Here is a 24,461-nt window from a genome sequence, read left to right as displayed (position 1 = left end):
ATGCAAGAGGGGTGAGGATGAAGAATCTGAAAACAGGAGGAGAGGGAAGGGGTCCGAGAGTTTGAAAGCAGCAGGAGAGGGGAGAGGTCCGAGAGTTTGTAAACAGTAGGAGAGGACGGAAGTCTGAGAGTTTGAAAGCAGCAGAAGAGTGGGTGGTACAAGTTTGAAAGCAGCAGGAAACAAGAGCGTTCCTGGAGCTTGAAAGCAGCAGGAGAGGGGGGAGGTACTAGGCATCAAAAGCAGCTGTCTTTTAGCCAACTGCATTGTGTAAGAAATAGTGAAATGTGATGCCACAGGGTAACAGACTTGTTGGGCTGAATGGCCTCCTTTTGCACTGTAGGGATTCACTGTAGGGAGAAGGGGTATGGTAGCACAGTGGTTAGCACTATTTCTTCACAGCGCCAGGGTCCTAGGTTCGATTCCGGCTTGGGTCACTGACTGTGTGGAGTCTGCAAGTTCTCCCATAGTCTGTGTGGGTTTCCTCCGGGTGCTCCGGTTTTCTTCCACAAGTCCCTAAAGATGTTGTGTAATTGGACATTCTGAATTCTCCCTCGGTGTACCCAAACAGGCGCCGAAATGTGGCGACTAGGGGCTTTTCACAGTAACTTCATTGCAGTGTTAAGGTTACTTGTGACAATAAAGATTATTATTATTATATGATTCTATTCTATGGTTGGTGAGTATTTTGCTATTTTACTCATTTGTCTTTCAAAACGCAGGTAATAATATAATTAGGAATTGTAAGGCTTTATTAGTAAATTAGACTGGGAGCAGTAAAGCTCATTGAAAGTAGTAGGGTGTATAAATTATTAGTTAATTAGAAAAAATTAAATCAATTAACACTTATTGTGTTGAGGCTACAAGATGTGGGAGCTTCTGGATGTCTCTGTGTCCAGGGCAAACATCTGTAGCAAGTGTCTGCAGGAGGAACTTTGGCTCCGATTCATTAAGCTCGAGACTGACCTGCGGATACTGCGATGCATCAGGGAGGGAAAATTACTTGGACGCTTTATTCCAGGAGGCAGACACACCCTTTAGGTTAGGGACTTCTGATTTGTTGGCTGCGAGTGGGTGCCAACAATATAGTTAGAACTAGGAAAGAGGTTCTGCTGAGGAAGTACGAGTAGCTAAGGGCTAAATTAAAAAGCAGAACCTCAAAGGTAATAATCTCAATATTATTACGTGAGCCACAAGCAAATTAGCATAGGGAAATCAGATTTGAGTTAAGTGCTTGGCTCAAAGATTGATGTGGAAGAAACGGGTTTCAAATTCATGGCATCACTACTGGGGAAAGTGGGAGCTCTACCGTTGGGACAGTCTTCACCTCAACTGTGCTGGGACCAGTGTTCTTGTGAGTCATGTAGATGGCATGATCGGGAGGTCTTCCCTTAAACTAAATAATGAGGGCAAGGGATCAAGTTTCGGAAGACATGATAACTTAAATAAAGAAGACAAAGCAAAAGAGTAAATGGTAACAATAAGAAATAGTGATCATATCATGGCAGGAAGGGACAGAATGCACAAAACTAAGTGTGTGCCAGCAAGTATGGTGGAAAAAATTACAAAGGCAGAGCTAAATGCTTGATCTGAATGCATGTTGCATTCATAACAAAATAGATGAATTGGCACCCATTTAGAAATAAATATGTGGTCTGATAGCCTTTGGAGACCTGAACATTGAAGGATATATGAAATTTAGGAAGGCCAGAAAGCTAGGAAAGGTCGTGGGGTATCTTTATTAATAAAGAATGACATTGGTACAATGGAGAGAGATTATGCAGTTCTGGAGATCATGATATAGAATCAGTGTGGGTAGTGATGAGACATAGTAAAAGTAATAAAACATTTGTGGACATGGTTTATTGCGGCCACACTGTGGGACTGGGTTTACAGGAAAAAATAATGGATGTTTGTGAAAAAGGTATAATGATAATCATGGGTGATTTTAATCTGCATGTAGATTGGACAGATCCGATTGGCAAAGGTAGCGTGGTAATTTTATAGAGTATCTTCAGGGCAGTTTCTCCGAGCAGGACATTGTAGAACCAACCTGAGAGCAGGCTATGTAAGATCTCATAATGTGCAATGAGACTGGATTAATTAGTGACCTCATAGTGGCAACACGATTGAAATTTCACATATAGTTTGAGGGAGAGAAGAGTGGACCTAAGACTGGTGTTTTAAACTTGAATAAGGACAAATAGGAGGGCATGAAAAAAAACTAGAATCAGGACAAAGAGGAGGGCAAAGCTAGCTGAAGGGAACTGGAAATATTTAAGGTAAGAGATGGATCAGTAGAGATGTAGTGGCAGATATTTCAGGAGATATTTCAGAATACTCAGAAAAGTTACATTACAGTAAGAAAGAATACTCTTAAGGGAAGGATGTACCATCCATGGCTGGCTAAGGTGAGTCTGGGGAATTTAAATGAAAAATAAGCAAATCGCAAATGAATTGAACAGCTGTTTTGCAACTGTCTTCGCTGTAATGCAGAGGAAATAACATCCCAGAAATAATCGTGAATGAGAAGTTGAAGGGGACGGGGGGAACTAAAAACAATTACAATCATCTGGGAATGAGTACTGAGGAAATTATTAGAACTAAAGGGTATGTTGCTCGTTTTACTAAGTGTGCTTTACACTTAGCTTGCTCTGTTTAATCACCTTGCTGTAGAGTTACCAGGGGTTCAAGTTCAAGTGCTGATCAGTAACTCAATACACCAGTTAGTAAGGTTCAAATCAAAACACATTTATTATATATACACAGTCAATCTCTACTCATGCATAAAATACTATTCACTAGGCTATTTCTAACACTAACAGGCCAATACTTAGCTTTGGAAAAGGGACCCACTAGGTCAGGGGAACAATTGGCGCCTCGTTCGATCCTGAGTCTGCAGGCTTCCAGCTGGTATGGACTAATGGTTAGGAGCACCTATCTCGTAGCGTGCGTTGACTGGACACTTGGTTGGTGCAGCTGCTGAGCAAGTCTCTCCGAGTTGAGAGTCACGGTCAAGAGTTCTTTGAGAGCTGCCAAGAAACTGTTAGGCCGGTCTCTCCTCGCTGAGAGCCAAGTGCCAAGAAGAACAAATTGAACTTGGGGACTCTACTTTATCGTCCCCAGGGGCTTCGTGCCCTTTTGGGCGGACCCATACTTGGTTCCAAGTGATTGGACTGAGTTCTGATCACTTGGATCGATTTCTTCAATACTGGAGCTGTTCCCTGATCGCTGGGCGGTTCCTAAGTGTCCGTTGGCCTTCCTTTGTCTTGGCTCCCGCTGGCGCCGAGGAGTCTGGCTTGGCCTCAATTATCTTAACTGTTTCAATTGTTCCCGGGGATCGCTCATCAATATGTAGATGGTCGTCAGTTTCAGTGCTGTCTGGGTTCTAATATACAGGAGATTTTGCACCTGCTTGTTTTTCTGTCCTTGGCTGAATTTCCCTGCATTCTTAGCGAATCTCCATTTTAAAGTCAGGAAGTGGCCAACCCAGGTGGCTACAGGTGACAAGATCCCAGGTCCTGATGGACTTCATCCAGGGGTCTTGAAAGAAGTGGATGCTGGGAAAGTAAATTTTCTAGAATTCCCTATGTTCGGATTGGAAAATAGAAAATGCGACTCCTCTATTCAAGAAAGGAGGGAGACAAAAAACTTAACATTTGTTATAGGGAAAATGCTGGAATCTATTATTAAGATAGTTATAGCAGGGCACTTTGAAGTTCTCAATGCAGCCAGGCAGAGCCAATGTGGTTTTATGAAAGGGAAATCATGTTTGACTAATTTGTTGGAGTTTTTTGAAGAAGTAATAAGCAGCATAGATAAAGTGGAACCTGTGAGTGTGCTGAATTGAGGTTTCCAGAAGTCATTTGACAAGATGCCACATCAAAGATTACTACACAAAAAAGAGCTCGGGATGTAAGGGGTAACATTTTAACATGGATAAAGGATTGGAAATAGTCGGCATGAATAAGTCATTTTTCAGTTGGCAAGATGGGTGACGAGTGGAATGCGACTAAGGTCAGTGCTGAGGCCTCAACAATTTACAATTTATATCAATGACTTGGATAATGGAATCTAATGTATCGTAGCTAAATTTGCTGATGACTAAAATAGGTGGGAACGTAAGTTGTGAAGAGGACTTTAAAGAATCTGCAAACGGATAAAAATAGGTTAAGTGAGTGGGTAAAAAATTGGCAGCTGGAGTATGATGTGGGACAATGTGAAATTTTCCACTTTGGCAGGAAGAATAGAAAAGCAATATATTATTTAAATGAAGAGAGATAGCAGAGCTCTGGTACAGAGGGATCTGTATATCCTTTTACATGAATCACAAAAAGTTAGTATAGCAAATGATTAGGAAGGCAAAAATAAATGTTGGCATTTGTTACAGAGGGAATGGAATATCAAAATAGGGATGTGTTGCTACAGTTGTATAGGATGTTGGTGAGACCATGTCTGGAGAACTACACAGTTTTGGTCTCCTTTATTGAAGAAAGCATAAGTGGGTTAGAGGCAGTTCAAAGAAGGTTCACTCGACTGATATCTGGGATGATGGGGTTTTCTTTGAAGAACAGGTTTGGATATCCTATTGAAACACACAGAATCCTAAGAGGACTTGACAGGATAGATGCTGAAACAAGGTTTTCCCTTGTGGGAGAAACTAGAGTAAGGGAACATAATGTAAAAATACGGGTCTCCCATTTAAGACTTAGCTAAGGAGAAGTTTTTCTCTCGGAGAGTCATGAATCTTTGGAACTCTCTTCCTATAGAGTGGTTGAGGGGGGTCATTAAATATTTTCAGACAGGTAGATAGATTCTTGACTAGCAAGGGAGTGAAAGGTTATCAGTGGAGTTGAGACCACAATCAGATCAGCCATGATCTTATTGAATGGCAGGACAAGCTTGAGGAGCTGAATGGCCTACCCCTGCTCTGAATCTGTATGTTTGTATCCATGTTCCCAATTTCAGTTGTACTATTGTGTAAAAATATCTTGTTCAGCCATCCAGATGCAGACCCAGTAGCTTGAGCACTGTTATGACGCTCCGTTAAGAAGTGACCTGGATAGGGCAGCATGGTAGCGCAGAGGTTAGCACTGGGACTACGGCGATGAGGACCCGGTTTCGAATCCTGGCCCTGGGTCACTGTCCATGTGGACTTTGCACGTTCTCCCCGTGTCTGCGTGGATTTCACCCCCACAACCAAAAGGATGTGCAGGTTAGGTGGATTGGAAAAATAAATAATTGGGTACGTTAAATTTTAAAAAAAGAAGTGACCTGGTGTACACTGCAGAAATATTTTACACTTGAGAAAGGCTGTTGGCTTTCAGTTTTCACGGGGAAAATGGTGAGAATGCTGCAAATTCATGATAACATTTGGATTTAATTACGGTAATTTATTTTGTTGGCATAAACCAGTGCACTGAGAATAAGGATTGTATTTATAATATCAGGATTTTATTTTGCCCAACCTGCAAGAAGGTAACTATCCAAATCAAATATATTTGGATGATATGGCTAGGTACACTTTGATATAATGATGCAGAGAAAGGCAGACAGTTAATCATCCTATGAGGCCTTATTTAAATGTAATACATTTGGTGATTACTCAGCAGTTCAGAGGAATTTATTGATTTGTATCAGTAAAAAATGTCTATTTAATTTGTGACTTGTCTCCTACTTTAAAGAGGATTTTACTTTTTTAAAAAAAAATATTTTGATTGGTGTTTTCCAGTTTCTGCAGAGTAACCACCGGTCATGTGTATCCGGTATTTACAAACTAGTTTGTGTCTTATTTACAACGATTTTTACATGATGCCTCCCTCCCCTTCCCTCACTGGTAGTTTAGTTCTCCTCTTAGTGTTGCTATCTGCCCCAGGTGCCCCGTATTGAGCTCTATTTCTTTCTGCTGGGGCTTTTAGTTTTTATTGACAGATAAAGGATGAGAGCTTGTGGGATGGAAGTGATCAGAAACAGCAACACTGGTTCCATTGTGATGAAAACAAGTTCTCCAAATTAATCTGTATTTTTCTCTCTTTAGATTGACTGTCTAAAGCCATGGCTGTTAGATTGCTCCGAGCCTTGGTGCAATCTCCATTCTTGATGGAAAGAACTTTCTGTTTGAGATCCCCTCTGGGAAGTATTCAGCAGCCCAGGATTAGACCCCACAGCTTTTATCAGAGAAATGCCCTGTGCAGTCCATGGAAGCGCCTAGATGGAAAACTATCTGGCCATCAGCTGGCACCATGCTATCTAAAATGGAAATGGACAGTTTGTGTGCAAATGGTGCATAACCAGTCTCTACGTTATATACAGTCTGCAAACGTAAAGAAACTGTTTTATTCCACTGCAACAGGCAGCAATAAAATGATTCCCCAACAGAAAGTACTGTCCGCCAAAAGACCTCTTAAAGGGCCTCGGACCAAACAGCCATCAAGGACCAAACAGCCAGCACTTGCCGATCTACAGGTAAACAAAATATTTTCGGTTTTCTTGTTAACAGACTTTTATCTCTCATATCCATAAAGATAAACCCTATAACCCAATAGGTAGTATCATTCATGCGCAAGAGCAATAAGCTTGATTTCTGATGGTGGCTACTAACTGATATGTGCACAGTTTAGTGAGTTCACCAGTACTTGACTGAGCCACAAGATGGAGCATTTCTCAAAAATGGATAGATTTCAATTTGGGGAATGGATAAAGAACTACAAGCCAGCACTGCTTTGCAAGCAGCAGTTGCTATTAAGATGGTGAGCAATCATGCAATTTGGTTGACTCTTTAGTGCAGAGACATCCATAGTCCATACTGTTTTGGTCTTGTATTTGAAGGAGGACCTGATGACAAGAAACAAGATTTGGGGACCTAAAGGTGGGGGAAAATATGCTAAAAATAACCAGTGAGAAGCTGGTGAATTTCAGTTCACAAGCTGAGGCCAGGATAAAAATAATTGATTTTTGAACAAGAACAACAACCTGTTCAACAGATTTGGATGCCAGCAGAAAGCTGCTCGGGGATTTTCTAATTGGATGGGCCTGTAGTTCATGGTGCAAAAATAGCTTCCTTAGTCCTTAACGAGACATTTTAAAATTGTTTTGAACTTGGCTGCTGTGATGAATGTAGGATTTTCAGGTATATTGCATTATAGTTATTTGGAGTTAAACACCTGAATTAGTATTTGACTGTTGCAGTCATGTTTTAAAATAATCCTAATTGTAAAGGTTTTGGGAGCCAGGAGTGCAATTAAACCATCTTAAAACGATTGGGCTAATGCAATTTTGTTTAGAATGAGGGGCTTCCCTGTGGAGTTAATTGGATTTCTGCTTGGTAAGGTGACATTGTTACTGGGTGGAGCTACGGTATTAGGCATATTGCAGGAAACGTAGGTCAGTTTTGAGTTAGTTGAAGCTGTGAACAGAAGTCAAGCAGTTTGCTCTCTGCAGTTAGGTAGACATATTAGCATCTTTCAAAGCAGTTCAGACTTGTCTGATTAGAAGGTGAGCAGAAACAGCTTCTGAAGAAATACAGCCAGAGTTTCTGCATGGGGTTCTGACAGGAGTCCGAGCTTTTTTTTAAAACAGTGGCACAAGATCTCTCTTAAAGAACATTTCTGTACAGTAGGTATTCCTATGTGCTAATGATAGTTAAAGTGGATTGAGAGCTGAGATGGTATTTCTTGTTTGAGTGAGAATAAAGATAGCAGTTAAGGGTATTGTATTCACTTTATTGAGTAGCATTGTTTAAGGGTAATTGTAAGCTATTTTCTGGTGTGATGTTAACTGTGTTATTAATAAAGTTTCCTTTAAAATACGATATCCTTCTTTATTTGTGCAATCACTCCTGGAGTGAGATGTCCTTTCCTCACAATCTTATAAAATTAAAATTAAATATTGGGGTTTCTGTCGAGTATCCTAGCCATTGCCGGGGTCTCATCTGGGATTGTAATACTGCAATCCCAGAGCAGCATTTGTTTCCCAGAGCGTGGAAAATTGACCACGGAAATGGGCAGGTTTGACCAGAAGTTCAGGTGGGTATTTAAACCCATTTGTATCAAATCTCAATTATTGTAGCTACTGTGTCAATTCTCCTGGCAAAAGTTTGTTGGAGAGTGCTTGTGAAGATTTGAAATTGGTAACATCAGGATGGAGACTATCGTGGATGTGTTTGACAGTACATCAGAAGTATAAGACCATTACTACGTATGGCAGCGCTGTGGTGGGATCAGTACATGCACGAGGGAGGGAGCCAGGTTGCAGGAGCTGCTCCTATGTCACAGGGTTTACAGAGGCTCAGCTTCCTTGATCTCTTGAAACTTCTGCAAGCTGAGGGCTTTACATCAGGGGAGTAGCAGACTTCATCCTGCTACAGATAGACCAGCTCCCTGGTGGCCATGTATTACCAGGGGGTGTGCAAATCCATCTCCGCTATGTCCAACCACACCTGTAAAACATCAGAATTAAGAGTAGGTCATTCAGCCCTTTGAACCTATTCCACTGACCTATTTAAACTCAACTTGCCTGTACAATCCTCATATCCTTTAATTCCCTTAGTTCCCAACAATCTATCAATCTCTGTCTTGAATATTGAATCATTGAGCAACCAAAGTTCTCTGGGATACCTAATTCCAAAGATCCACAATCCTTTTGAGTGAAGAAATTTCTCCTTATCTCAGACCTAATTGACCAACCTCTGATTCTGAGCCTGTGGCCCCTTGTTCTAAAATCCTCAGTCCGAGGAAACATCCTCCCAGCATCTACACTGTAAAGCCTCTTAAGAATTTTAGTTTTTTTTAGATGACCTCTCATTCTCCTAAATTTATAGGCCTAGGACTGTATACCGAGTCTGCTCAATCTCTCTAGATACAGACCTTCTTCGTAACAGCAGCACGTTTCTTAACTCATTGCTAGGGATAAGCAAGACTATCCTCTTTCTAAATGCAGCCAGTCAAAATTCCAGTGAGGTACCTTTAAATCTGGGTGATGCTCTTGCTCTATATGTTACATCCATTTGGAACATCTCCAATTTTAAGTTGTGCACTGACCCATTAGATGCAGCTAAAATGACACTATGCAAGAACATATATTCATTGCACAACTTGGAATTTGCACAACCCAGAAGAATAATTGGTACAGTTGAGTCAAAATTGCAGATTCCAGCTTGCTTTGTTGACATCTGGATTTTTCCCATGCAATTCCACCCACCTGTGTGGAAGCCGCTTTCATGTTAATATTGTAGCCATGGTTACAACCAAAATGGGAAAGATCAGTGTTCTCAGAAATGTTCATTCACAATTTCTACTTTCTGATTTTGATTTGTTTACTTTATTTCAGAGCAGTTTGATAAAACAAAAATCAAATTCCAGGCACTTTTGAATGAATATATTTTGATTCTTTAAATAGAAAGCCTAAAAAGAAAAGTGTCTAATTTTCCGAACAGAAAGATTGTGCTGTATTGGGTTGGTTGGGTGGGTTGATCGATGATGGATCAATCAGTGCAGCTGGTGTCCTGAATCGTGGCCCAGGTGCAGAAAATGGCTTTCTTTGAGGAGGGAAAAAGCCTGAAGGCTGATCTGCAATGAAGATTTAGGCCTTGTTCAGGTGAAAAGGGCTTGCATATCAAGTCCCGATTACATTTTAAAAAAACTTAATTGGACAGATCTACCCAGAAGCATTTTTAAAATCACAACTCATTCCCCTCTTGCATGCATCTACAACCTCTGCGTCTCATTATACATTCCAATTCATTGTGGAATCTAATCTTTTTTCCCTCTAGAGGTCTGTGTTAACTAAAGGAGTTGTACCTCAATACTTTTCCACTTGTGATATTGATTCCGGTCATTTGTTGGAAATATTGCAATAATGTTGTAGACTTTTAACTTCCAGTGGGAATTCCAATAAACCCATCTTTGGATCATTATCAGGAGCAATGAGTTATTCATAATATTTAGTGGGCAGGGATAGTGGTGCTATATGTGTAGAATGGTATTCTGAGTCGCAGTGAAACTGCCAACCCTCAGTGAATAGGCCAATTTTAAAAATGCATGGAATCTGTGGAAGAGCTTTATTTGAATTGATACATTTATACACTGCTGGACTTGACCAAATTGCCTGCCGATTGAATGGCAGTTGTGTACTTAGTCCTTTTTTGAGATCTTTTGCATTTTATCAATTACACCACCAGATCTCCTGTGATTTAACTCAGTGAGATCCAGCATTACACTATTATAATGAACGGAGCATTGTAGATGTGGCACAGTACATCATACAAAAGTTGATCTATGTATTGGACAGAGAAAAAACTTCCTATAACTATCTTTCTGCTTTTTTTGTATTGCTATTTGTCTCTCCCACACACATTTCCATTCACATTTTCACTATCTTTCCCTCTGCAGTAAAATAAAACCCTTGAAAATAGCTACATAAAATTTGTTCAAAGCTTGTTTCTAAACATTTTTGCAAATCAAAGCCACACGTTGTTTTTGCCTGAGGAAAGAGATACTTCCAGTTGGACTGCCTATTGCACTAGTACATGTTGGGAGATTTCTACACACTTGCATATGCTCAAACTGGCATACTGAGAAGTGTAGGCACAAATGTAATTGGTGTTCCCTTCATTGATGTCTATTCCGTTCAGTTCACATCTTTGGCAAAAGTATCCATTGCAAGCTCTGAATTTTGACAGTCTGAGGCTATGTTAAATATTAATGAAAGTATGCTAGAAAATATTGTAGTTAACCTTCCAGGACACAAAAAAATCAGCTTATATTTGCTATAGTAGAAACTTTATTTTGAGTATTTCATATCTGTATTGGTAAACAAGAATATTTTGAGCAATTTTGATTCTGATTGTTTAGTCAGTTACTTTTAAAATTAGGGTGTTATTCAAAGCTAACCAATATATACACAGTATTAATGGAATAAATGAAAGAGCTTTGGTTGAATTAATACTTTGTAAACTACTGAGGATAATAAGTGTGTATTTGAGGAAATTAAAGACTGCTTAACACCCCAAAGGTTGATGTCCTACTGAATTCATAAAATCTTACTACAATTGGTAAACATTAGAAATAAAATATAGTTTTTACTGGGTTGAATTTAATGTTTGTGTACCTGAAAGGGTTACACCTGTTGTTAGATTCATGCTGGACAATGATGTTTGTATATGGCAGGGTTGGTTAAGTTCCAACTGTGTTTCTATTGTGCTTAGAGAGGGCTACAGCATGAAGAATAAATAAAAAGCAGAAGCATATGGGTGTTGCTTAGCAACTGGAGCCATGTAAGAGAAAAGCTTTTAAGATTTGTTTATCTAATTCGTGGGCAGTTGAAGAAGGGTAGTGAGAGAGAAAGCAACTCTCACAGCTCTGCTAGAAACAGTTGGTTTAAAATGCTAGAGGGGAACATCTCTCCCCGCTTGGCTGGAAGAGAAGCCATACCACGAGTGATGGTTAAGAAACCAAGTACAGGGATCTGAAGAGGTAGTTAAGGAAACTGGAGAAATTAAAAGAAGTTTCCAAGAAGTCTGAGGTTAAAGGTACTAGAACAGAGCACTGTTCAGTAAAGACAGACAGAGTTGAGAAGAAGGCTGAGAACCAGGAAGATATCTGGTGTGATTTTCCATGTGTGAGATTTGACTACAGCATTTGGAACATGAGTTAAAATAACTATGGAAACCAGTGGCTAGATCTCTGAATTTGTGTAAAAGTAGTTAAGCCCAAAAAAATCCGAAAGGGGTTGGGGTAAAATTGTAGACTGAATTCGCTGTTAAAAGGGGAGCGGAAGCTTATTTAAAAGTGCAATTTTGAAAACCTGATCTGGATTTCGGAATGCAAATCGCTAAGGGAAAGCATAATTGCGAGAGAAGATTTTAAAATGTATTTTTGGGAGTGGAAACTTGTGACACAATTATCTGGGGGGGATTCTGAGGCGGCATCCACAAATATTCCCTTGGGGTTCATGTGGAGAGTGTATTTGACCACAGTCGTCTTGTATGCTTAAAAGGGACTTTGTTTTAATGAGACCATTATAGATCAAGATGTACTATGTAATCAGTGTTAATCATAACATCTGTGTGTAATTGTTCAGCTAAAGGGAGGGGGGGGGAGGAGGAGGAGAAGTATGGGCAAATCGTCTCGTCGTTTTTTATGTTTACTGTTTTTTTTTCTTGTTAAAACTAATTAGCGGTTCTGTGTCCTCTATGTTTTATTAAAAAGTAAAATTAAGGTCTTTTGAGCCAGCGTTCCATCCTGAAATCTTCCCGTCCAGTTATAACATCAACTGGGATTGTAACACAGCACAGATGGACAACATTTGGCACCTCATGCCTGTGTTAGATCATTGAAAGAGGTATCCAGTTAGTTCCACTCACCACTCCATAGGGGCCTCACGGTAGCATGGTGGTTACCATCAATGCTTCACAGCTCCAGGGTCCCAGGTTCGATTCCCGGCTGGGTCACTGTCTGTGTGGAGTCTGCACGTCCTCCCCGTGTGTGCGTGGGTTTCCTCCGGGTGCTCCGGTTTCCTCCCACAGTCCAAAGATGTGCGGGTTAGGTGGATTGGCCATGCTAAATTGCCCGTAGTGTAAGGTTAATGGGGGGGATTGTTGGGTTACGGGTATACGGGTTACGTGGGTTTAAGTAGGGTGATCATTGCTCGGCACAACATCGAGGGCCGAAGGGCCTGTTCTGTGCTGTACTGTTCTATGTTCTCTTTCCTCATAAACCTGCAAATTTCTCCCTCTAATTCCCTTTGGAAAGTTACTATTGAATCCGTTTCCACCACTCTTCAGGCAGTGTGTTCCAGATCATTATAATTCATTGTAATTTTAAAAAGGTCATGTCATCTTTGGCGGTTACTTTTAAATGTGTTTTCTGGTTACCCACTATTCTGCAAGTGGAACCGGTTCTCCCTATTCTATCTGAAGACATCATGATTTCAAATGTAGGGAGAGAAAAGAGCTAATGTTTTGAGTTCAGAACCGGACCCAAAATGTTAGTTCTTTTCTCTCCCGACAGATGCTACCAGACCTGCTGAGATTTTCCAGCATTTTCTCTGGAAGGTTGTTCAGTGCCACGGCCTCGTCAGTGTCCGGAGTGCTCAGCCGTTTCTTGATATAATGTGGAGTGATTCTAATTGGCTGAAGACTGACATATGAAATGATGCAGACCTCCAGATGCAATGGTTCCAGATGTTTGTACCTTGTTTTTTTGCAATGACATGCTGGGCTCTGCCCTCATTGAAGATAAGGATGTTCATAGAGCCTCCTCCCATTAATTGTTTGATTGTCCACCACCATTCATGACTGGATGTGGATTGCTGATTATGGGTTTGCTCAGCTCTATCTATAGCAAGCTGCTTCCCTTATTTGGCATTAGTGGCTAAAACTGTTGGTGTATATGACAGATCGTGAGAGTGCACTGTGGCTCTCTATTAAAACTTCCAAGTGTGGTGTTGTAGGCTTGTTGCAGCTGTTTCTTCACCATATTGCTACACTTTTGAACTTTTGAAAGAAAATGTCTTATCTCCACCATACGTAATGGCATTTTCATTTCCCAGTTGTTATTTTTGTGTTGCAGTTAAAAATGAGCGTTGGATTATGGTCATTCATTCATGTGTTTTCGACTTGAGACCACTTGAAAATGGGTGGAGGAACCCAAAACTCATACTGCGAAATGCAATATCCCAATTAGTTTAGACTGAATTAAATCAATATTTAAACGTCGATTTGCCATCTCCCCTATGCTGCATCATTTTATGCTAGTCTGAAACCCTGTACTACACACTTTCTTCACCAAAGGGACAGACAGACCCTGTATTCCTGATCTCTGGCAAGTGTCCATTGGAGATCATGTGCAGAGGATGGCATTAGTTGAAACTCCCTAAATATGCTTAATGTTTTACTTTCTCAAGGGAGTACGGTGCTCCAGGCATATCTGGAATTAAAAGTTTAATGAAAGCCATGAAACCATTGATGATTGTCGTTAAAAATCCATCCGGATTGCTAATGTCCTTTAGGGAAGGAAATCTGCCATCCTCGCCTAGTCTGGCCCACATGTGACTCCAGATCCACAGCCATGTGATTCACTCTTAAATGGCCTAGCAAGCCACTCAGTTCACGGGCAAATAAGAATGGGCAACAAATGCTGGCCCAACCAGCAGAGCCCACCTCCCATGAATTAATTCAAAAAATGACACCCAGCCGAAATCAGAAACAACTGAAGTGATTGTGGGAGGGAATGCCTGATGAAATGATAGTCTGCGTTCATTGCAGATAATCCAAACATACAAAAATAAAGCACTAGTTTAATTTGTTCCAGCTTTTGCTTTCTTCAATATAGAATTGAGTAAAGGAAAAACTACCCTGTTTAGTGAACTGATTTAATAAACAAGGGAAATTGTAAGCGCTTATGTGCAAAACCTTTACAGTGACTGATGTTTGAAATATTGGGAAAAAAACCTCTATTTATTTACATGCCATTGATTCCACAAGTGCATGAACATCTGGGTACGATCCACTGAATTAACAGTTATTTTATAAGCTTGTTACAGGCTCTTTTAGATAAAACATGGGGAATCCCCACAGTAATAGAAAACTACTAGATTTATGATGCTTGAATGTTAGCAGATGTAACTCTTGAAATAGCATTTGAAGTCCTCACATTTGTTATTATAATTGAAGCTGAACTATAAAAACTTTACAACTGAGCAAATTAAACGACACAAAAGATTACACACTTGTTCCATGATAAACATATTTAAAGCCATAAATCCATTTGTGTACATCACTTATTAAATACTCGCATGGTTGAATTAAACCCTTGCTCCTTGGATTTTTCTCAACTTGGATTTTTAATAGAATTTTTGCCCAGCTGTTTCACAGTTGCCATGGGAATTTTGTATACACACAGAACTATTATTCAGCATTTCCTCTCAAACACACAACTGTTTTCTTTAGATCAAAAAGTTTAGCCTTTAATTTTGTAAATATGCTGAACTTTATATAATTCCAGTCTAATTTCCTTTTTCCTTAATTATTCTTATGAGTGGCACCGACAAGATTGTATTTATGGCCTTCTCCTTGAGTTGCTGCAATCAAGTGATGTCCCTATAATAGTGTTAAAAAGTAACCTGTGATTATCACTCTCTCCAGTTGCATGTCTGGACCTGTAAAGACTTGATTACCTGCAAAGACTCTGATTCAATGTATCATCTTGCATAGTTGACTTTATCTATATATGTGTTTGTGGAACTCGCCTCTTCACTCACCTGATGAAGGAGCTGCGCTCCACAAGCTAGTGGTTCCAAATAAACCTGTTGGACTCTAACCTGATGTTGTAAGACGTCTTACTGTGTTAAAAAGGGAACTCCAGGATATTAATACAAATAATAATGAAGTAAATTGAGGGACTGGGAGGCAGAAGAAGTCATTTATTGCAGAGTAATTAGTCTCTACTCAGCTATGGGCTGGTTTGTAATGCAAAACAAGGCCAGCAGCGCGGGTTCAATTCCTGTACCAGTTTACCCGAACAGGCGCCGGAATATGGCGACGAGGGGCTTTTCACAGTAACTTATTACTTGTGACAATAAAAGATTATTATTATTATTGTAGCATGGTGTTGATATGCCCGATGGTGGCTGGGTTTTAGTGGTGGGAATCAGATGTTGGTGGTGCTGATGCAGACTGGGAAAGATAGTTGGTTTCAAATGGTCATTTCCTGGCACCTGTGTGATAAGTATCTGCCAATTCAAGTTTGAATTTTGTCCATGCCCTCTAGTAGAATCGTAAGGATTGCTGCATTATTGTAAAAATTGTAAAGAGAAGTAAATATTGATATCATTAGCAAGTAGCCATGGAAGAATCCATAAAATCCCTACAGTGCAGACGGAGGTCATTCGGCTCATCGAGTGTGCACCAACCCTCCGAAAGTGCACCCTACCTAGTGCCACTTCCCCACCCTAGCCCCGTAGCCCTACCTAATCTGCGCATCTTTGAACTGGGAGGAAACCGGAGCACCCGGAAGAAACCCACGCAGATAGTCACCCAAAACTGGAATCTAACCCGGGTGCCTGATGTTGTGAGGCAGCAGTGCTACCCTCTGTGCCACAGTGCTGTTCCTTGACCTTGTATAAAGAGGTTCATTGGCGAAATAGCTGAAAATAGTTGAGGTTAGGATTCTGCCTTTGTAAACTCCACCAGTCATGTTCTAGGGCTACATTGCTGAGAACCATAATCATCCTCCTTCATGCCAATCATTGCTCCAGCTCCTGGAGATTTTTCCACTGGCCTTGAATTTTGTTAGGGGCTCTATTGCCACTTGATTGAATGATGCCTTGGTGCCAAGGGCAATTACTCTTTTTGAGTCTAAACATGGACAATAGAGCTGAACCCAAAAGGAGAGGTGAGAGTGACTGTCGTTGATATCAAGGCAGCATTTGATCAAGTTAAGCATCAAGGAGCCCTAGCAAAACTGAGGAAATGGGAATCGGTGAAAACTCCCCACTGGTTGGTGTCATATTTAGCACAAAGAAAGATGATTGTGGTTGTTTGTAGTCAATTTTCTCAGCTCCAGCACACCACTACATGAATTGCTCAGGGTAGTACCCTCAGCCCAACCACCTTCAGCTGCTTCATCCATAACCGTCTCTCCATCTTAAGGTCAGAATTGGGATGTTTGCTGTAGATTGCACAATACTCAACCCCGTTCACAATTTCTCAGATATTGAAGTAGTGCATGTTCATATGCAGCATGACTTGGACAACATTCAGGCTTGGGCTGTCAAGTGGCAGGTAACATTTGCAACACACAAATGCAAGTAATTTTGGCCTTTTGGCTAAGATGAGCGTGAAGTCAGTAATGCCTGGATCTGGTATGCGTCTTGTGAGGACCATGAATTGGATTCAATTTGAATTGTTTTATGGAGCAGGCAAGGAGCTGGATTAGGGATTTGTCCCTGTCCACACTCTCTGGTTTTGTAATTCTGATAAAGGAATAAAAAACAAACAAATGCAAGGCAGTGACCATCCTGAACAAGAGTTAATCTAGCAATCTCCCCATGACGTTCAATGACATTACCATCACTGAATCCCCCTCCATCGACATCCTGGGTGGTTTACATTGACCAGAAACTGGGCAGCATGGAGGTGCAGTGGTTAGCACTGGTTTGATACCGGCCCTGGGTCACTGTCCGTGTGGAGTTTGCACATTCTTCCCATGTTTTCGTGGGTCACACTCTCACAACCCAAAAATATGCAGGATAGGTGGATTGGCCACACTAAATTGCCCCTTAATTGGAAAAATGAATTGGGTACTCTTTTTTTAAAAAAAAAAAAAAAAAATTTTTAAGACATTGCCCAGAAACTGAACTGAACCAGTTAAAAGCAGGTCAGAGATGTGAGTTCCCTGGTGAGTAACTTGCCTCCTGATTTCCCAAAGTCCGTCCAACATCATCATGACGCAAGTCAGGAGTATGATGGAATACCTTCCATTTGCTTTGATGTGAGCAACTCCAACAACATTCAAGAAATCAACACGACCCAGGACAAAAGCAGCTCACTTCATTGGTGTCCCACCTACCACCTTAAATATTCACTCCCTCCGCCATTGATACATATTGGCAGCACTGCAGCAACTCACCAAGGTCCCTTCAACAACACCTTCTAAACCCGTAATCGCCACCTCCCAGAAGGACGAGCAGTAGTTGCATGGGAACACTCACTACTGCAAATTCCCCTCCAAGCCACACAGCAAATTGACTTGGAGCTATATTGCCATTCCTTCACTGTCATTAGGTCAAAGTCCTGGAGCTCCCTTCCTAACAGCGCTGTGGGTGTACTTGCACAGACCTTTGAGGAAGGATAATGATGAAGGATGAGTCTGAAGACTTCCTATCCCCACTAGTCCCAGATTCCAGATTGTTACTGGTATAAGATCTAAAAGCAAGAAAGCAACAAGGAAAAGATTGAACAGCGAGAGAGGAAAAGCGAGAGGAGGGGGAATAGAGGAAAAGCAAAACGATATAGGATTGAAAGATGGATAAATAACACTGGCATGAAATAGCAACTGGTCCAACCAGCCTGTCTCGGATAGTTGTTTAATGAAGTGATGAGGATTGATGATGGTAATGTAATCGGTATTGTATATATGGACGTTCAAAAGGCATTTGATAAAGTATCACATAACCTTTGGTGGCAAAATTGAGGCCCAGGAGATTAAAGGAGCATTGGATACAAAATTGGCCAAGGGACATAAAGTAGAGTCATGGTGAACGATTGTTTTTCAGATTGGAGAGCATACGGTGGTGCCTCCCTAGTGCCGGTAATAGGACCACTGCTGTTTCTAATGTATATGAATGATTTGGACCTGGGTATATCAGGCACAATTTGAAGTTTTCTCACAACGCAAACTCGGAAATGTAATAAACAATGAGGAGTATAGTAATAGAGGGCCTAGGACAACTCATCGCCGCCGACTCATCGCCAGCCCAACTCATCGCCAGCCCAACTAAAAATTGAAATTCATGGAGTGCTCAATAAAACTTGGTGGATATTAAAAACATCTTTATTCAAAATCAAAGTCTCAAAAATTAATGGAGGTGAAAAGACTTATTTTATGTTATGAGAAATACCGCGTAAATATTCAATAGGAATCCTTTCATTAAAATTTTGGACTATCCTTAGAATGCGGTTATCAGTATCTAGGTATCTTTTTAATTTTGCTGGTGGTGCACTGTCAGCTATAAGCAATTCCAAATACCAATTTTGTCCTTTTTGAACTTTTCTGAGTGCATTAATGAATTTCCATATTGTAGGATGTTCCATCCCTAATTCCATTTGTAGTCTTCTGTTTGCTGCTTCTGCGTGGTTGTTGGTTTTATCTTCATGATTTAAAGTTCGAACATACAAATTTCACATTTCCATTGGGAAGAGTGGGGCACGTCTGCTATTTCCGCGTCTGTTTAACTGACCTATATAATTGTTTTCGAGCCAATTCAGGATTGGCATATGCTCTGTAGATAATTCGTCAACTAAGGCATCATTATAGGAATCTATATGTTCGAAAGAGCCAGTATCATCTTGACTTGTAACGAAAACTTGCTGTCGTTATTATAACGAGAAGTTAGACCCGAAGCCGCAATGTGCTTCTGCATATTTTGACTAAGGTGAAAGAAGCACCCTTTTAATTCTACGTTTGGAAATATTTCTTTGATTGGTAATTGAGTAATTTGTGGATCTAGTTAGTCGGTAATTACTTGTTATGTATGAAGAGGCGTTTTTGTTTTTATTATTATTTTGGGTTGGTGATGAGTCGGCGGCGACGAGTCAGCGGCGATGAGTTGTCCCATTCCCGTAACAGACCCCAGAAGGATGTTGCTGACTGGTGAAATGGACAGGCACATGGGAGATGAAATTTTAATGCAGACAAGTGTGAAGTGATGCATTTTGGTTGGAAGAATGAGGAGAGGCAGTATAAACCACAATTTTAAAGAGATTGCATGTACAAAGATGTGCATAAATCACATTAACGTGACAAGTTTTAACGGCTGTTAACATATATGGGATCTATGACTTCATAAACAGAGGCAGCATAGAGCACAAAAGAAAGCATGTTTTGCTAAATCTTTTTTAAATTACTGGTTAGATCCTATAGATAGAGTTCTGAGTTCACTTCTAGGCATCACATTTAGGAAGCATGTCAGCCAAGAGAGGGTGTAGAGGAGATTTACTAGAATGATCCCAGGGATATGGGATTTGAATTGTGTTGAAAGCTCTTCGGTTAAAGAAGATTTAATGAGTATTTTAAAAATCATAAAGTTTTTAATACAGTAAAAAAAGAGAAACTGAATCTGGTGGCTGAAGGTTGGTAACCAGAGAACAGATTTCAGGACATTGGCAAAAGAGTCAGAGGCGAGCTGAAAAGAGGTTTTTTATTCAGGGATTTGCTACAATCTGGAAAGCACCACTTGAAAGGATGGAGGAAGTAGATTCAATAATAGCTTTCCAAATACAATTGGATAAATATTTAAGGGAGTAATTTTTGTTTCCCCAAAAGCCATTTGTACATCTGAAACAGCTCTGGCCAAAGTGTTGGTTTTCATTTCCTCATACTTAGCTGTGCTGATTAATTTTTGGATGGATTTCAGGAATGCCAGAGAATTACAAGTAGATACTACTTGCCTTCGTTTTAGAAACTCAACAGAAGTTGCTCCAAAACAAAATCACAATTTATTTGATGTCAAGAAATTTTTCTGTCGTTTTCGACCAGGGCCTGCATCCTGAGAAGCAAAATTTTGGACGCATTATTTTGGGAATGAAACAACAGATTTTGTAATAGGTAGGCAGACTATTCGCGAGTAGAACTAAAACTCAGTTGATGAGGCATTTGATTATATCACAGAATAAATTTTTGAATGTTCTGGGCTAGTATCTGTGAGCCAGTTCACTCAACATTATTACTATTTCAGCCTTCCCCTCAATTCTCGTAACGGCTGAGGTTATTCATGAAGGCCCTGCTTTCTCAACCTTGCCCCTCGCCTGGGCTGTGGCGATCCTCAAACCACCAGGGCGTCACCGTGATTAGCACTTCTGCCTCATGGCACTGAGGTCCCAGGTTCGAGCCTGGCTCTGTGACCCTGTCCATGTGGAGTTTGCACATTCTCCCCGAGTTTGCGTGGATCTCACCCCCACAACACAATAGGAGATCCAATGGTTAGGGGAATAGATAGGAGATTCTGTGGTCACGATCGGGACTCCCGGAATGTATGTTGCCTCCTGGGTGCCAGGGCCAGGGATGTCTCGGATCGTGTCTTCAGGGTCCTGAAGGGGGAGGGAGAGCAGCCAGAAGTCGTGGTGCACATTGGTACCAATGACGTAGGTAGGAAAAGGGGTGTGGAGGTAATAAACAAGTTTAGGGAGTTAGGCTAGAAGTTAAAAGCCAGGACAGACAAAGTTGTCATCTCTGGTTTGTTGCCGGTGCCACGTGATAGCAAGGATAGGAATAGGGAGAGAGTTGAACACGTGGCTGCAGGAATGGTGTAGGAGGGAGGGCTTCGGGTATTTGGATAATTGGAGCGCATTCTGGGTAGGTGGGACCTGTACAAGCAGGACGGGTTGCATCTGAACCAGAGGGGCACCAATATCCTGGGAGGGAGATTTTCTAGTAGTCTTTGGGAGGGTTTAAACTAATTTGGCTGGGGAATGGGAACTGGAGTTGTAGTCCAGCAACTAAGGTAGCCGATATTCAGGACGCCAAAGCGTGTAGTGAGGCAGTGGGGAAGGGAACACTGACAAAGGAGAGTACTTGCAGGCATGGAGATGGGTTGAAGTGTGTATATTTCAACGCAAGGAGCATCAGAAATAAGGTGGGTGAACTTAAGGCATGGATCGGTACTTGGGACTACGATGTGGTGGCCATCACGGAAACTTGGATAGAGGAGGGACAAAAATGGTTGCTGGAGGTCCCTGGTTATAGATGTTTCAATAAGATTAGGGAGGGTGGTAAAAGAGATGGGGGGGGGGGGGGGGCGGTGGCATTGTTAATTAGAGATAGTATAACAGCTGCAGAAAGGCAGTTTGAGGAGGATCTGCCTACTGAGGTAGTATGGGTTGAAGTCAGAAATAGGAAAGGAGCAGTCACCTTGTTGGGAGTTTTCTTTGGCCCCCCCAATAGCAGCAGAGATGTGGAGGAACAGATTTTGGAAAGGTGCAGAAGTCACAGGGTATTGTCATGGGTGACTTCAACTTCCCAAACATTGAGTGGAAAATCTTTAGATCAAATAGTTTGGATGGGGTGGTGTTTGTGCAGTGTGTCCAGGAAGCTTTTCTAACACAGTATGTAGATTGTCCGACCAGAGGGGAGGCCATTTTGGATTTGGTACTTGGTAATGAACCAGGGCAAGTGATAGATTTGTTAGTGGGGGAGCATTTTGGAGATAGTGACCACAATTCTTTGACTTTCACTTTAGTAATGGAGAGGGATAGGTGCGTGCAACAGGGCAAGGTTTACAATTGGGGGAAGGGTAAATATGATGCTGTCAGACAAGAATTGAAGCGCATCAGTTGGGAACATAGGCTGTCAAGGAAGGACAACAAGTGAAATGTGGAACTTATTCAAGGAACAGATACTATGTGTCCTTGATATGTATGTCCCTTTCAGGCAGGGAAGAGATGGTCGAGTGAGGGAACCATGGTTGACAAGAGAGGTTGAATGTCTTGTTAAGAGGAAGAAGGAGACTTGTGTAAGGCTGAGAAAACAAGGTTCAGACAGGGCGTTGGAGGGATACAAGATAGCTAGGAGGGAACTGAAGAAATGTATTAGGAGAGCTAAGAGAGGGCATGAAAAATCTTTGGCGGGTAGGATCAAGGAAAACCCCAAGGCCTTTTACACGTGAGAAATATGAGAATGACTAGAGCGAGGGTTGGTCCGATCAAGGACAGTAGCGGGCGATTGTGTATTGAGTCTGAAGAGATAGGCGAGGTCTTGAACAAGTACTTTTCTTCAGTATTTACAAATGAGAGGGGCCATATTATTGGAGAGGACAGTGTGAAACAGACATGTAAGCTCGAGGAGATACTTGTTAGGAAGGAAGATGTGTTGGGCAGTTTGGAAAACTTGAGGATAGACAAGTCCCCCGGGCCTGACGGTATATATCCAAGGATTCTATGGGAAGCAAGAGATGAAATTGCAGAGCCGTTGGCAATTATCTTTTTGTCCTCACTGTCAACAGGGGTGGTACCAGGAGATTGGAGAGTGGTGAATGTCGTGACCCTGTTCAAAATAGGGAATAGGGATAACCTTGGGAATTACAGGCCAGTTAGTCTTACTTCAGTGGTAGGCAAAGTAATGGAAAAGGTATTGAGGGATAGGATTTCTGAGCTTCTGGAAAGACACTGCTTGATTAGGGATAGTCAGCACGGATTTGTGAGAGGTAGGTCTTGCCTTACAAGTCTTATTCAATTATTTGAGGAAGGTGACCAAGCATGTGGATGAAGGTAAAGCAGTGGATGTAGTGTACATGGATTTTAGTAAGGCATTTGATAAGGTTCCCCATGGTAGGCTTATGCAGAAAGTAAGGAGGCATGGATAGTGGGAAATTTGGCCAGTTGGATAACGAACTGGCTAACCGATAGAAGTCAGAGTGGTGGTGGATGGCAAATATTCAGCCTGGAGCCCAGTTACCAGTGGCATACTGCAGGGATCAGTTCTGGGTCCTCTGCTGTTTGTGATTTTCATTAATGACTTGGATGAGAGAGTTGAAGGGTGGGTCAGTAAATTTGCAGACACTACGAAGATTGGTGGAGTTGTGGATAGTGAGGAGGGCTGTTGTCGGCTGCAAAGAGACATAGATAGGATGCAGAGCTGGGCTGAGAAGTGGCAGATGGAGTTTAACCCTGAAAAGTGTGAGGTTTTCGATTTTGGAAGGACAAATATGAATGCGGAATACAGGGTTAACGGTAGGGTTCTTGGCAATGTGGAGGAGCAGAGAGATCTTGGGGTCTATGTTCATAGATCTTTGAAAGTTGCCACTCAAGTGGAAATAGCCTGTGAAGAAGGCCTATCGTGTGCTGGCGTTCATTAGCAGAGGGATTGAATTTAAGAACCGTGAGGTGATGATGCAGCTGTACAAAACCTTGGTATGGCCACATTTGGAGTACTTTGTGCAGTTCTGGTTGCCTCATTTTAGGAAGTATGTGGAAGCTTTGGAAAAGGTGCAAAGGAGATTTGCCAGGATGTTGCCTGGAATGAAGGGTAGGTTTTACGAGGAAAGGTTGAGGGTGCTGGGCCTTTTCTCATCAGAACGAAGAAAGGTGAGGGGCGACTTGATAGAGATTTATAAGATGATCAGGGGAATAGATAGAGTAGACAGTCAGAGACTTTTTCCCTGGGTGGAACAAACCATTACAAGGGGACTTAAACTTAAGGTGAATGGTGGAAGATATAGGGGGGAATGTCAGAGGTAGGTTCTTTACCCAGAGAGTAGTGGGGGCATGGAATGCACTGCCAGTGGAAGTAGTTGAGTCGGAAACATTAGGGACCTTCAACCGGCTATTGGATAGGTACATGGATTAAGGTAGAATGATGAAGTGTAGATTAATTTGTTCTTAAGGGCAGCACGGTAGCATTGTGGATAGCACAATAGCTTCACATCTCCAGGGTCCCAGGTTCGATTCCGGCTTGGGTCACTGTCTGTGCGGAGTCTGCACATCCTCCCCGTGTGTACGTGGGTTTACTCTGGGTGCTCCGGTTTCCTCCTACAGTCCAAAGATGTGCAGGTTAGGTGGATTGGCCATGATAAATTGCCCTTAGTGTCCAAAATTGCCCTTAGTGTTGGGTGGGGTTACTGGGTTATGGGGATAGGGTGGAGGTGTTGACCTTGGGTTGGGTGCTGTTTCCAAGAGTTGGTGCAGACTCGATGGGCCGAATGGCCTCCTGCACTGTAGATTCCATGATAAGCTATGATTAATCTAGGACAAA

The 24,461-nt window shown here is 41.6% G+C and overlaps 1 protein-coding gene across 6 annotated transcripts in view; it reads left to right on the top strand.

The window, feature by feature from the left end:
- The window catches only part of rmnd1 (required for meiotic nuclear division 1 homolog), an 88,473-nt gene that overhangs the window by 5,012 nt on the left and 59,000 nt on the right, over window positions 1-24,461 (top strand). For all 6 annotated transcript variants that reach the window (XM_038805469.1, XM_038805506.1, XM_038805496.1 and 3 more), the window contains one exon: window positions 6,035-6,462. In XM_038805469.1, the coding sequence (XP_038661397.1) occupies window positions 6,052-6,462 (411 nt within the window). In that variant the 5' untranslated portion in view covers window positions 6,035-6,051. The remainder of the gene's footprint in view (window positions 1-6,034; window positions 6,463-24,461) is intronic.

This window comes from Scyliorhinus canicula, chromosome 1 (genome assembly GCF_902713615.1).
Source record: "Scyliorhinus canicula chromosome 1, sScyCan1.1, whole genome shotgun sequence".
Classification (NCBI taxonomy): Eukaryota; Metazoa; Chordata; class Chondrichthyes; order Carcharhiniformes; family Scyliorhinidae; genus Scyliorhinus; species Scyliorhinus canicula.
This window is presented reverse-complemented; position numbering and strand designations above follow the sequence as displayed.